Raw genomic sequence first — 12892 nt, 5'->3', positions numbered from 1 at the left:
TTCCTTCCTCCCTCTCCTTCCTTCCCTTCCCTCCCTCTCTTCCTCCCTTCCTTCCCTCTCTCACTCCTCTCACTTTTTCCATCTTTTCTTTCCTTGTCTCTCCCTTACTCTCTCAACAAGGCTTTGCCCTTTGGCTTTCAGATGCTCAGCCAGGCTGCAGTTTTTCTTCTTTTCAACAACACTTCATCCCTGACTCCCCACCCCCACTTTCCTTAATGGCCAACAAGCATGTAGTAGCCATGTGAGTGAGACCTGCAGCTATGGCAGCAGGAAGGCAGGCAGTCCCTATGCAGGCTGCCCAACCCCTGCAATGCTAGGGGGACAGGCTATGGGAAGTGCCCTCTTTCTTCCTTTAGAGCTAAGAGCAGTCACCCTGGAGCTCCAGCTAGCCACATAAAAGAATGCTGAGGTCATTCTCAACCCTGCTTCCTCCTGAAACAGTAAACTGTGCATTATCCACTCTTAGGCTATGAGTCTGGCCCCCAAACTGGGTTTAGAAACCTATTGTTAATTCTGAGTGAACTGTCGAAATCTAATTTGTGAGTATGCTGGACATTGACAAGTTTATTATTTTTTTTTCTCTTTAATGCAGGCTCAAATTGTTTCTCTTTGACATTAACTGTTGTAGCTCCAGTTGTTAACTGTGTCGGCATTTTATCATAGCAGCATTAAAACCAGCCTCATCCTTTTTGCCTTCATATTCCTGATACAAACATACATACTCAATACATACACATACATGTATGTGTATATATGTGTATGTATATGCATATATAATATACTGTTTTAATGGATATCATTTCTTTGTGGGCATGATTGGTTCAGAACTTCTTGTGGGCTTTTGCAGAGGTTTAAGGCAATAAACAAACCTGTTTATTTTGCCTGGGCCTCATTTTAAGGAGTTTCTTAGCTTGCATGGCTTCTGAGACTATGGAGTGGACTTAAAACACTTCCATTTAATTATTCCTTTTGGCATGCTGAGCTATTTCTAATGTACATTGTGGGGGGAATGAATGTTTTTTTCAGTACACATTTAAAATCCTTGGCTATTTGCTATTGTACTGCTCCTGCCTGATTTCCTTTTGCATCCAGTTTTTGCCATGGAGTCTTGATATAATTACTAACCTTTTAACCCCTTCCCTGGATTTATGCTTTTTCAGGGGGCTCAGAACAAGAGGCTTCATCACCCAGCTGCGTGGTGAGGGGGTCAGGCTTTTCTTAGTAACCTGTGACTTCACAAACTGCCTTGTCATTATTTGTATGTTCTTAGCTAAATGCTTGGTTGTCAGGAGTCCTTTGGTCCTCTTCTCCCATTCCTGAGATTTAGAAGATGACTTTGAAAATAGCATTGCTGTTTAAACGAGAGATAGAGTTATTGAACAAACTGCTACCATTTTAGCCACAGTGAGTGCAGGAATGAGGCATTGCAGGGCTGCCAGACGCCATTTTAAGAATCCTGCATGAGTAGCATAGCTACCGATGGGTATGAGGCTGTTATAGGTGAGTGCTTATACAAAGCTGCAATTTATTCAGTCATGGCATGCTAACCTTTCCTCCTCACCCCCAACTTCGGTTAATTGCCGATTTTGAGAATCATGGTTTTTATGTGCTTGTTCACTCTTGTGATCTGGAGGGACTGGAGGAAGGAATGATCTTGGGGAGAAGATAGAAAAATTAGTTTTTTTAATGAAAACAACAAGAAGAGCAAAGATCTTTCAGAGGGCATGATTCTTGACCTTGAATTGGTGTGCTTCTCATGGGGGGAGGACCAAAATCTTATGCTTGTTTGTTGGTGTGACTTTCCAAATCTGTCAGATAGTCTTGGTTAAATGTCAAGGTGATAGGGAGGGGGCATTTTGGGAAATGAAATATCTGGGTATTGTGCATCTAGGCATTTTCTGTCCAAAGGTGGGGAGGGGGGACCTGCCTTATTCCTAAGATGTGTTGAGGAGGTACTTGAGAATTATCATCTTGCATGGAATCCTCAGAATTATTAACAAGAAAGCTTAAAAGCAGACCCTATGACATGCAGCAGTTCATCTGCAACTTTGGGGGGGGGGGATTGCTCTTTTGCAGCTAACGCAGGTTAAGATACAAATCTAGATTATAGTCACACTTGTGCATTGGGTGAGGAATATTGTTATTGCATGGACTGGATGCTTTTGGCTTTATTTGTTGGCACTGTTTGTTGTTTTAAATTGTCTGAAATGTAACAGTTTGTGAGGTGGCTACAAAGCCAAGTCACGAATGTTAAGGTAAATCAGTGATGCCATTTCTCAGGGAGAATAACTATTGAGAGAAGTCAGATAAGTTCATAGGAAATTTTCTCTTTTAGGTTACAAAGTGAGTGACTTCCCATCTTTCTTCCCCTTTCCTTAAAAACTGATCTCCTTTCCCATCAAACTGGATCACAAAGTAATGTTAGCTTCTTGAGCAGGGGTTGTTTGTTTCTTTGTTTTTCTTTTTTCAGTTTATTCTATCCAGGGAGCAGCAGCTCACTGTTGGGAAAGCTCCACCATGTTGTCAGTGGCTATTATGTGCGCAGTCCAGCTAATGGCAGGAGTGATAACAGCATGATTTCAGATGCCACTGCCTTTAAAAAAAATACTGTTCATTTAGCCTGCTTTTCAAGGAATTGAAACTGCTCTCAGTGTGAATGGACCAAGATGCAGGATGCATTCAGACAGGCTTTAGGGAATTCTTAGGAGAGATTCAGATAGGATGTTCCCTAGTTATTCTGTAGAAAAGACCATAGTGCTTAAGTATTAAACCAGAATGAGAGCAGTGATGCAGAAAAAGGAAGTCTCTTTGGATGTGGCTATGCAAAATAAGTAATTTTGTTTTCTAGTCATTGTTATTGTAAACCAAGTGCTTTCCTTAACTATAGTCTCTGTCCCATTTCATTTATTTTGATGCAGTGTGTATGTTTGCATGTATGTATGTATTTGCCTTCTGAAACAATAATGTTTTTCTCAGAGAAAGATGGTTTTCAGAATTGTACTTTTGCTAGAGGAAAGCTTGTGGTGATATTACTAAAGATTGGGACGTGTAGAATAGCTTAACTTTTTCTGTCATGCAGAATTGATTATTTTAAGCTTTGCAAGAGATAGCAAATAGGTAACTAGGTTTTACTTTGAAGCCTATTACCAGATTTTTTTTTTTACTGATAACCAGTTTTCTTGGACTGAAATAAGCTAAATTATTGTTTTTTGAATACATCCTATGTAATCAATATACCCTTGAATTTTTTTTTTATCATTGCTGAAATAGTGATGACTCTTATTAGTGTGATTGTTCCTTCTATTGCATGTTTTGGTTGGATAATTCTCTTAAAGTTATCTGTCATTCAAAACATCTGATCAGTTTCAGGAAGTTTAGTGTTTCTTGTAGGATTTGAATGGGAGAAATTCTAGAATTGTTAAGGAGAAGGACCAAATTGCTTATTTTGTTTTGTTTTTGAAATTTACCCTCCATCCATCTTGTGCTAGAAGCACTAGAAATTGATTCTATTTTATTTTCAGCCACCTCAGGCAAGAAAACAAATCATCAGATTGCAAAGCCCATGTGTCAGGGGGTGAATGTATTTCCAAGTGTAAAATGTTTTATTTCTTTAGTTCTTAGGATGCAAGGTAAAAAGTATTAATATGAAAATCATCTTCAACTATCACTATTATATTATATGGAAGCTTGGATGGCTTCATTCAGTTGAAAACCATCTGGGAAAACATATCAATCATTTGTTTGTGAAAAGGCAGTTCATGAATTTTATAACTTGTAATTAAATCCTTTGAAGCACAGGTATGTACAAATGAAATAATGATTGGAATGGTGAAATCTGAGTGGGATAAAGCTTTGTTACTGAAATTCAGATTGTCCTTTTCCCTCAGCTTTTCCTTTTTCTGTCCACTATTCTAAAATCCTGATTCTTAGGTCTGTGGGGACCTCATCATAATTTCTCCCTCTTTTCTATTTATATTCTCTCTTCACTTCCCCACCTTTATCTTTTCTAGGCAATCTTTTGGTGTCTCTGTCTTGGGTGGGAGGGAATATATCCATATCCTCCTTGGATTATATTCACAGAATCCTAAGACCTGGAAGGGAGTTTAGACTCCAGAAACTTAGAGGTGGACAATATCTTCGAAGAAGGAGATAGAAGGCACCTTAAAGATAATTTAGTTCAATCACTACTCAAATTAGGAATTCCCCCCATAGCCTACTGGACCAGTAGCTATTCATTCTTTGCTTGAAGAACTTCAAGTGATGGAGAATTAGTTCATTATTTCCTATGGCAGCCCATTCCTTTGTTGGGCAGATCTGATTTTTAGGAAGTTCCTCCTAATGTTGCTTCAGCTTTATATTTTTTTATTATTTGATCCTTGGCCCCTGCCTTGTATATCCTAAATAATTCCAGTGTAGTTGGCAGCAGGACAAAAAAAGCATAGCTTAATCCTGACCTGCATCCCTTAACTTCTTGCCTTGGGTCTGATTCTCTTCTGAATGCAAATTTCCTGTGTTGTCCATTTTGAGGAATTAAAAAACATTTTTTTTTAATTATTGAAGCAGAATTGGATGCATATGATTTTGGAATAAAATCAGGGGCTGCCCAGAATTAACAGAAAGAGACTGAGAGACCTGGGCCCTATTCCTGAGGCCCTGCCATTCACCAGCTGTGTGACCTTGGGCCTCCTATTTTCTCCTTTGTAAAACTAGATGATCTTTTGCTATGTTCTGTGTTCAAAGGTCCTTTCCAGCTCAGGCATTTTGTGTTCTAAAGGCCTTCCCAGCTCCGACATTCTATTTTCTATTTGGCTCCAGGATGAATTTCTGGGGATAAAAATGTTGGTAGTTCAATAATTTGCCCACATGCACCTATGAAAGAAAGAAATATTTTGTGTGGTTTTAGGGCTGGAAGGGGGTGGGGGCGGGAAGAAAGGAGCTTGCATGGTTTCTTCATCAACTCTGAATAATTTGGGGAAGGAGAGAGGTGGAGTGGATTAGGGAAAGGAAAAGATTGGGGGAGGGGGAGGGAAGAAAGGAAGGACAGTTTACAGCAGTTTGCACCTGCTTAGTAGGGGAGGATGGGAATGAAATCTGCCCAGGAGGAGGAACACTGCTTCTTCTCTCTCCTCCCCTCCCCCTTCCTAATAATTGTTCCTTATTCTTGTTTGGTGGTGGAGGATAATTGCTCACAGCTTGAAAGAATATTGATCACTACCTCCTAGTTTCACTGGACTGGGAGGCAGGAGCCCTGGGTTCTATTCCTTACAACTACAGCTGGTTCCCGAATATTCTTAAGACCAGGCATTTCTCATGTTGCCTACATTTTTCCATTTTGTTAATTTATTATTATTTTTAGGTTCCCTCCCTCCGAGGGATGTTGTCAGGTTGAGATAATTAATGTCTTAGAAGCACTTAGAGCTCCTTAAGGAAATGCTCCATTAAATACAAGTTTGCATTGTTATGCTTTTATACAAAACAATATTCAGGAATCTCTGCTTCTAGGCTCTTTATGGGGCCAATGCAAACTGCTCTCCCTTAGCTCCATTGTAACAATTGGACACATGGTATATCTTGCTGAGTAGTCCTGGAAATAGGTTGGCTGAAAAGTTACTTTGACTGTCAGTAGCATAATGTGCCTGCCTCTAATGCTAAGAGAATAATTTTGAAAAACACTCAAACCTCATAAACTTTCTAGTAGTCTTAGTCGTTAAAATCAAGTGAGTGTTTAAAGGTGGGGTGTGTGTCTGAAGTCAAACTAGTCGGGCCCCTTTTAGCCTTTTTTTTTTCCTTTTTTATGTATCTAAACTAAAAAATGATTTGCTCTATTTCAGCTTGGCTGAAGAGGAGATAAAAGCAGAGCAGGAGGTGGTAGAGGGCATGGATATCTCTACTCGATCCAAAGGTGAGTAAAAATCCCTGTAAAAATCAGGGCCTTTGTGAATCTTGGGGACTTTGCAGTCTAAAAGGAGAGGAGTATTTGGAATTGCTTTTGTGGTTGAAAAGCAGCGATTTTCCAAGGTGTTGTTGCGGGATCAGTTAGATTGCAGATTGTGGCTCTTGGGATCAACCTAAATTTGTAGGGAAATAATTTTCTCTGACTTCTTTTAGCATGTTTTGCTTAAGTGGCCTTTTCTGTTGCTTGTTGTCTATCTTGTGAGTATTTTGTGGTGAATAGAGTAGTGAGCGGACTCAGAGCCAAGAGAACTGGCTTTAAGGTGTTACCTTTGCTGCCTGTGTGACCTTGGGCAAAGTTATTATTTTTGTTGTTGTTATTTTTTTTTAAACCCTTACCTTCCGTCTTGGAGTCAATACTGGGTATTGGCTCCAAGGCAGAAGAGTGGTAAGGACTAGGCAATAGGGGTTAAGTGACTTGTCCAGGGTCACACAGCTGGGAAGTGTGTCTTGAGGCCAGATTTTTGGGCAAAGTTATTTTGCTTTTTTTCAGGTCTCAGTTTCATCATCTGTAAAATGAGAGGGTTGGACTGGATAATCTTTAAGGCCATCTCCTGCTTTAAATCTTTGATTCTGTGATCTTGTGAACTCTGACATTTACTAGGTATTTGACTGTAGGGCAATGTCTCTGTCTCTGTTTCTGTCTCTCTCTGTCTCTGTCTGTCTCTGCCTCTGTCTTTCTCCCTTTGCCTCTTCCTCTCTCTCTCCCTCTCCCTGAAATAAGTGTAACTCTCTAGAGCCACAGGACTCAGAGGCCATGGAGACCTTACAGACCATCACTTGATGACCTTTTAATATTAGAATTTATAAGCAAAACTGGTTAAGATAAGGCAGAAAACACTTGCTGTTTTCATTTTCAAGCCCTTACTCTTTGGAATTGCAAAAGGAGGAGGAAGTTGGTATTTCACATTAGGAAAAAAACAGTAGCTGGTTTCCAGTTAGTGACAAAAAAGACACTTGGTGTTTTTTAAATACACTTGGTGTTTATTGGCAGCCTGAGGCCAATTTTTGTGTCAAGGACAAATTTTAAGAAAACCTATAACTAAAACATTGTTTCTTTCCCAAATTTAGCATTGACCCCAAAAGATTCATTATTGAGCAGGCCCTCTCTTTTTACTTTTGGGGTTGGAAATCAGCAACCAGGATCTGCAACCTTTATAACCTCAACTCCTCCCTAAAAGAAATATCTATTCCTTTCCTTTTAGTGAAGGGACTTTGAGATGGATTGTCACTCAAGCATTCTTTCAATAGTTTGGTTGATGATTGTTGTAACTCTTTTCTCCTAGTTTAATTGTCCTGCTAAAAGAAGGGTATTTGTTCATTCAGTGATTCAATGGGTCTTTATGGCTAGGGAGCTTCTTTGCTAGATATTTTAGGCTAAGACTTAGAGAGGATAATCTGTGGGCTCCCCTTAAGTGGTTTAGAAGAAGCATTTAATAAGTACCTACTATGTGTCAGATTTTATGTTGGGCAGTGGGGATAAAAAGGGAAAACTAATCAATATAAATGATAATTGATTTTATATGGAAAGTGAGGGAGTGGGAGTGGGAAGGATGAGTAAGAGATGACTTGACCACTAAGAACCACTTGGGTACCTGGGAGAATAGTGGCATCCTTGTCAAATATGGAGAATTTTGTAAGAGGGTCACATTGAGGATTTTGAAGGTAATGAGCTGTTTTGGACAAAGTTGCATTAGAATTTCCTGAGGGAGGGGGCAGCTGGGTGGCTCAGTGGATTGAGAGCCAGGTCTAGAGACGTTCTGGGTTCAAATTTGACCCCAGATACTTCCCAGCTGTGTGTCCCTGGGCAAGTCACTTAACCCCCATTGCCTAGCCCTTACCACTCTTCTGCCTTCTTGGCTCCAAGATGGAAGGTAAGGGTTTTAAAAAAACCATTTTTTTTCTGAGGGACAACCAGATTGTGATATCCAGTAGGCAGTTTCATGCATTCTTAGATTTCGAGCTGAAAAGGGCCTTAGTGTGTTGGTAAAGGATCAGATTTCGGGAGAGATACAGAGAGAGAGAAAAAAGAACAGGTGATGGTGGGGGGGGGGTGAGTGGGGGAAACTAGATATATGGAAATGAAATGTTGGACAAAATTTTTTGAGTCAATATGCAACTAAGGGGCAAAGGAATGGTATAGGTATTAGGTGCCATGAATTAAGAAAAAGAATGTCACTATGGATTGGTAATTTATAACATTCACCTCATCCAACCTGAAATACCTTGGCCTATCTCTGCCTATCTGAATCTTAAGCTTCCTATAAAGCTCAGGCAGAAATGGGCCAAGGTATTTCAGGTGGGATGAGGGGAATTGAATAAATTACAAAGGTGGGAGTACACATATATTTAAGTAGACCAATCTGGCTAGATTAGAGGGTTTATTTACATAGCTGGAAGAGTGAAAGAAAATAGTTTGAAAACAATAGTTTGGGAAAAGTTATAAAGGCATGTCAGGTTGGAACTCTGGGAGTCATGGAAAGTTTTTTGAACAGGAGAGAGGAGGGACATGGTGAAAGAAGCATCTTTAAAAGTTTATGATGTGGAGGGGCAGCTGGGTGGCTCAGTGGATTGAGAGCCAGGCCTAGAGACGGGAGGTCCTAGGTTCAAATCTGGCCTCAGACACTTCCCAGCTGTGTGACCCTGGGCAAGTCACTTGACCCCCATTGCCTAGCCCTTACCACTCTTCTGCCTTGGAGCCAATATACAGTATTGACTCCAAGACGGAAGGTAAGGGTTTAAAAAACAAAAAAGTTTATGATATGTTGGGCAAGATGGCATATTGGGAATTGGAGGAGGAGAAATTGGATCAAGAAAGACTAGGTTAGAGGTCATTGCACAAGTTTGGGCAAGATGGAATGGGAGTTTCAACAAGAGAAGCAAGAGAAAAACGAGAGAGAGGAAAACCAGAACAATTAGGAACGACAAGATTGTGGCTTATTTCAGGGATCCTTAATTTATTGTCATGGCACTCTCTTCATGAATACTAATCACAACCTTTCTATGAATCATAGATGTTTTTCATGAATAGTGACCAAAAAATTCACCCACATAGGGATGAGTCTCTTTGAAATTAGCCAGGCTGTTTTTCTAAAATAGAACATAGATCACTGAGTCCAGATTAAAATCCTTTCTATTTTGGTAGGATCAGCCAGATGTTGTACTTTGAGAATATAATAAATGTAGTAGAAAGTATACGGCTGGATTTGGAGTGAGAGAATCTGGATTCAAATTTTGGTACCTCTAAACTTACTTCATGAGAGATCTCAAAAAAGTCATAACTTTTCTGAGTGCTAGTATAATCATGTGTAAAGTGAGGGTATTGAATTAAATAATATCTAGGCCCTTTCAGCTAAAAATTTATCTTATAGTATTTGGTTATGACCCTGTGGCCTCCCCACGAGGAGGCAGTATCAGAGGAAACCATTAATAGAGGAAGTTGCTGCTAGAAAAATGATGATTTCTCCATAAAAGGAGACTAATAGAGGTTCTATAACAGTGATTGAGTTTTCCTTTTTCTTAAGAAGAAAAGCACACATAGGTGCTTCTTAGGCACTGCTCTTTTCTAAAGTGATGAAGTTCTGAGGACCCTCCAGAAGACAGGTGCTCCTTTTAATCTTCAGTTGAGACTGGGAAGCCCTTTCTCCTTTCCCACCATTATGAATTACTTAAGCTGTGAAATACACAGTGGCCTCTTTATTCTCCTGTTTTGCCTGAAGGTCCAGGTACCATGTGATAAGGTTTTAGTTTCCTTCCTATCCCCTGTTGTCTGAGATGTTTCTCTGTGGGCACCTACACTCCTACCTTTTTATGACCTTTTACTGACAAGTGGAGGTTCTCCTTGTTCCCTTCCTAGCTTTGAGTCCTTGGAAGCTTTTGGTTAGGAATCACGTAACAAAAGGGATTCACCCCATTTACAGCAAGGAACACTACCTTCTGGGACATTTGCTCTATGGAACTTGTCCAGTATTAAGAGTTGGGAGAGGGGGGTACATATAGGGAAGTTATTATTGTAATTTGCCTCATCCTCGACCTTTCTGACCAGAGAATATCCTGGAATGTCAGAATTTCAGAATATTAGAGATGGAACTGGTCTTAGAGTTTGTCAGTTCCTACCCCCTCATTTTACATATAGGGAAACTGAGGTTTAGATAGTTTGGATGATTTAACCAAGATCATATAAATAATAAGGGGTCAGGTTGGGATTTGAACCACTTTCTTTTGACTACAGCTTCAGTGATCTTTCCAATGTAGCACTGTTCATTCTTTATTTAGTTTTAAACACTTCCTGTCTTAGAAGGGTAAGAGTGAGGCAAAGGATGTAATGTGACTTGCCCCCCAGAGTCCCATAGGTAGGAAGGGTCTGAGACCAAATTCGAACCCAGGTCCTTCTCACTCTAGATTTGGTGCTCTTATCCCCTGTGCTACGTATGTGCTGCCCTGCCCATACTTTATTTTTAATTTTAATTTTTAATTTAGTATATTTTTCAAAAGTTTCATGATTCATGATATCCCCCTCTTTTCCCTCTCTTCTCCCAGAGCTGACAAGCAATTCCACTGGGTTATGCAATCAATCATATGTTTTTCTTGTGTGTTTTTGTTCCCACAGTTCTTTTTCTGGATGTAGATAGCATCTTTCTCATAAGTTCTTGTGGATTGCCCTGAGTCATTGCATTGCTGCTAGTAGAAAAGTCCATTACATTCAATTGTGCCATAATGTATCATCTCTGTGTACAATTTTCTCCTGGTTCTGCTCCTTTCACTCTGCATCAATTCCTGGAGGTCTTTCCAGTTTACATGGAATTCCTCCAGTTTATTATTCCTTTCAGCACAATAGTATTTCATCACCAACAGATAACACAATTTGTTTAGTCATTCCCCAGTCAATGGGCACCCCTCATTTTCCAGTTTTTTTTGCCACTACAAAGAGTGCAGCTATAAATATTTTTGTATAAGTATTTTCCTTATTATCTCTTTGGGGCACAAACCCAGCAGTGGTATGGCTGGGTTAAAGGGCAGGCAGTCTTTTAAAGCCCTTTGTGCATAATTCCAAATTGTCCTCCAAAATGGTTGGATTAATTCACAACTCCACCAGCAATGCATTAGTGTCCCAATTTTGCCACATCCTTCCAACATTTATCACTTTTCTTCGCTGCCATATTGGCCAATCTGCTACCTGCCTGTACTTTAGAATAAAAACTTAGTATTATAAAGGCCATAGAGATCATCTGACTGTTCCCCTCATTTTACAAATCAGGAACTGAGAATAAGAGGGGGAAAGGAACCTTTCTGGGATCACACGGGACTGATTTCTAGGTTAGATAGATAGGGACTTGGCAGCAGCATAAGATAATGGTGGTTGATTGGCCAAATCCATCTATGGAAGTACTAATCTGATGCATAAGTTCAGCCCCAAAAGACCAGACATGGATTCTCCTGTCTTCTCCTGCCTTTCTCAAGATAGGCTATTGGTTGCTTTGTTATGCAGTAGGACTGAGAGGTAATCTCTTTACTTATGTGTTTATGTATATTTATTTAGGGTGAAATATATTACTTAATGGTCTGGAAATTAATCCAGAGGATTGTTTGATGACCATATTATTTATTGTCTTTGGAAGAACTTGAGGCTTTAGGATGCCCTGAATTTCGTAAAGGTATGGTCAGAGATTCTTTCCTTCCAGTATCTTGCTCTGTCCATAACTCAGTTGTTTGTCAGTCAGAATCACCCATTTTACTCCCTTTATTAATCCACGATTTTCCAAGTTTGGCTCTTCAGATGGACTTCTTGGCATTTAATTAGCCTTTGCAGTTGATCTGTTCTTTAGTTTAGGGTTTTGACAGGTGTATTTTCCTGAGATATTTGGCTGACTTTGTCTTCAGACCAAGCTGGAGCTTGCTTCTCTTCTCAGAGATGCAAAGTGCTAATCACATTGGTGACTACAGTAGTGCATAGTGATTATAACAGGGCTTCTATCACTAGGCAGGTCGGGTTCCTTGAAGCATATCAAGGGACGTATTGGGCTGTAATGAAGAGAGTATTGGTTTGCGTCACGGGTGACTAGAATTCCATGCCTAGGTCTGTCCTAGTTAGCATGACCTTGGGAAAATCATTTTGCCTTCTTCCTTTGTAAAACTGTAGTGGTTAGAGGAGGTGATCTCTGAAGATTGTTCTAGCTCAAAATAGTGTGACAGGTCTATACATTAGCTGCCTTTAAGAGTAGTAAGGTATAAGATACAATTCTCCTATTTCTTCCATTTCCATTTTGATCTTTTTCTGCAAGGGCCTCACTGCAGCCAGTTGCATCATGTCAATGTTCTGGAAAGTAGTTGCCAAGGCAGAAACCCATTAAAAAAAAAAAAACACCAGGGGAAATTTCTGACTCAGGCCCTGCCCTGTGCCCAAGGAAATGAACCACCTGGAACCAAAATGCAGGTGTAAAAAAAAAAAAAAAAAAAAGAACCACCAAAAAACAAACATAACATAACATTTATAAACCAGGAACAATATTGTTGACACTCAAAATTTGCTAGGTATAGCTCTGCTTTAAGAGATGGAAATCACATTAGAGTATGCACAATTACAGCAATTTGCTAAGTGGCCTCAAACTTTAATTAGCACAGGATGTGAGTTCTAATTGTCGTATGTAAATTAAAAGTGCCATCTCACAAAAGGGCTGTTTATAAAGGAGACAGTGAGATATATACCTTGTATCAATTTTCAGTGAAAAACACTTTGTTAAGAGGCTGCAACAAATGGGTTCTTTCATTTCCCATTCCCCCCAACAGTCTTTTCAACAAAATGAACCATAATTCCATAAATGGGGGCTTTGAAAAAGCTGAGAGTTTTTTAATTAACAATTTTAAATGTACCAGAATTTAAAATATAATTTTATGTATGCGTTCCTATGGCTTTGGCCACATCTTTCATTATTTAGCACCA

The 12892-nt window shown here is 39.6% G+C and overlaps 1 protein-coding gene across 1 annotated transcript in view; it reads left to right on the top strand.

Moving 5' to 3' along the window:
• The window catches only part of ZMYND8 (zinc finger MYND-type containing 8), a 131379-nt gene that overhangs the window by 8688 nt on the left and 109799 nt on the right, over positions 1-12892 (top strand). Inside the window, exon 2 of the mRNA XM_044659621.1 lies at positions 5832-5902. Within this exon, the coding sequence (XP_044515556.1) occupies positions 5832-5902 (71 nt within the window). The remainder of the gene's footprint in view (positions 1-5831; positions 5903-12892) is intronic.

Source organism: Gracilinanus agilis, chromosome 2, assembly GCF_016433145.1.
Source record: "Gracilinanus agilis isolate LMUSP501 chromosome 2, AgileGrace, whole genome shotgun sequence".
Lineage (NCBI taxonomy): Eukaryota > Metazoa > Chordata > Mammalia > Didelphimorphia > Didelphidae > Gracilinanus > Gracilinanus agilis.
This window is presented reverse-complemented; position numbering and strand designations above follow the sequence as displayed.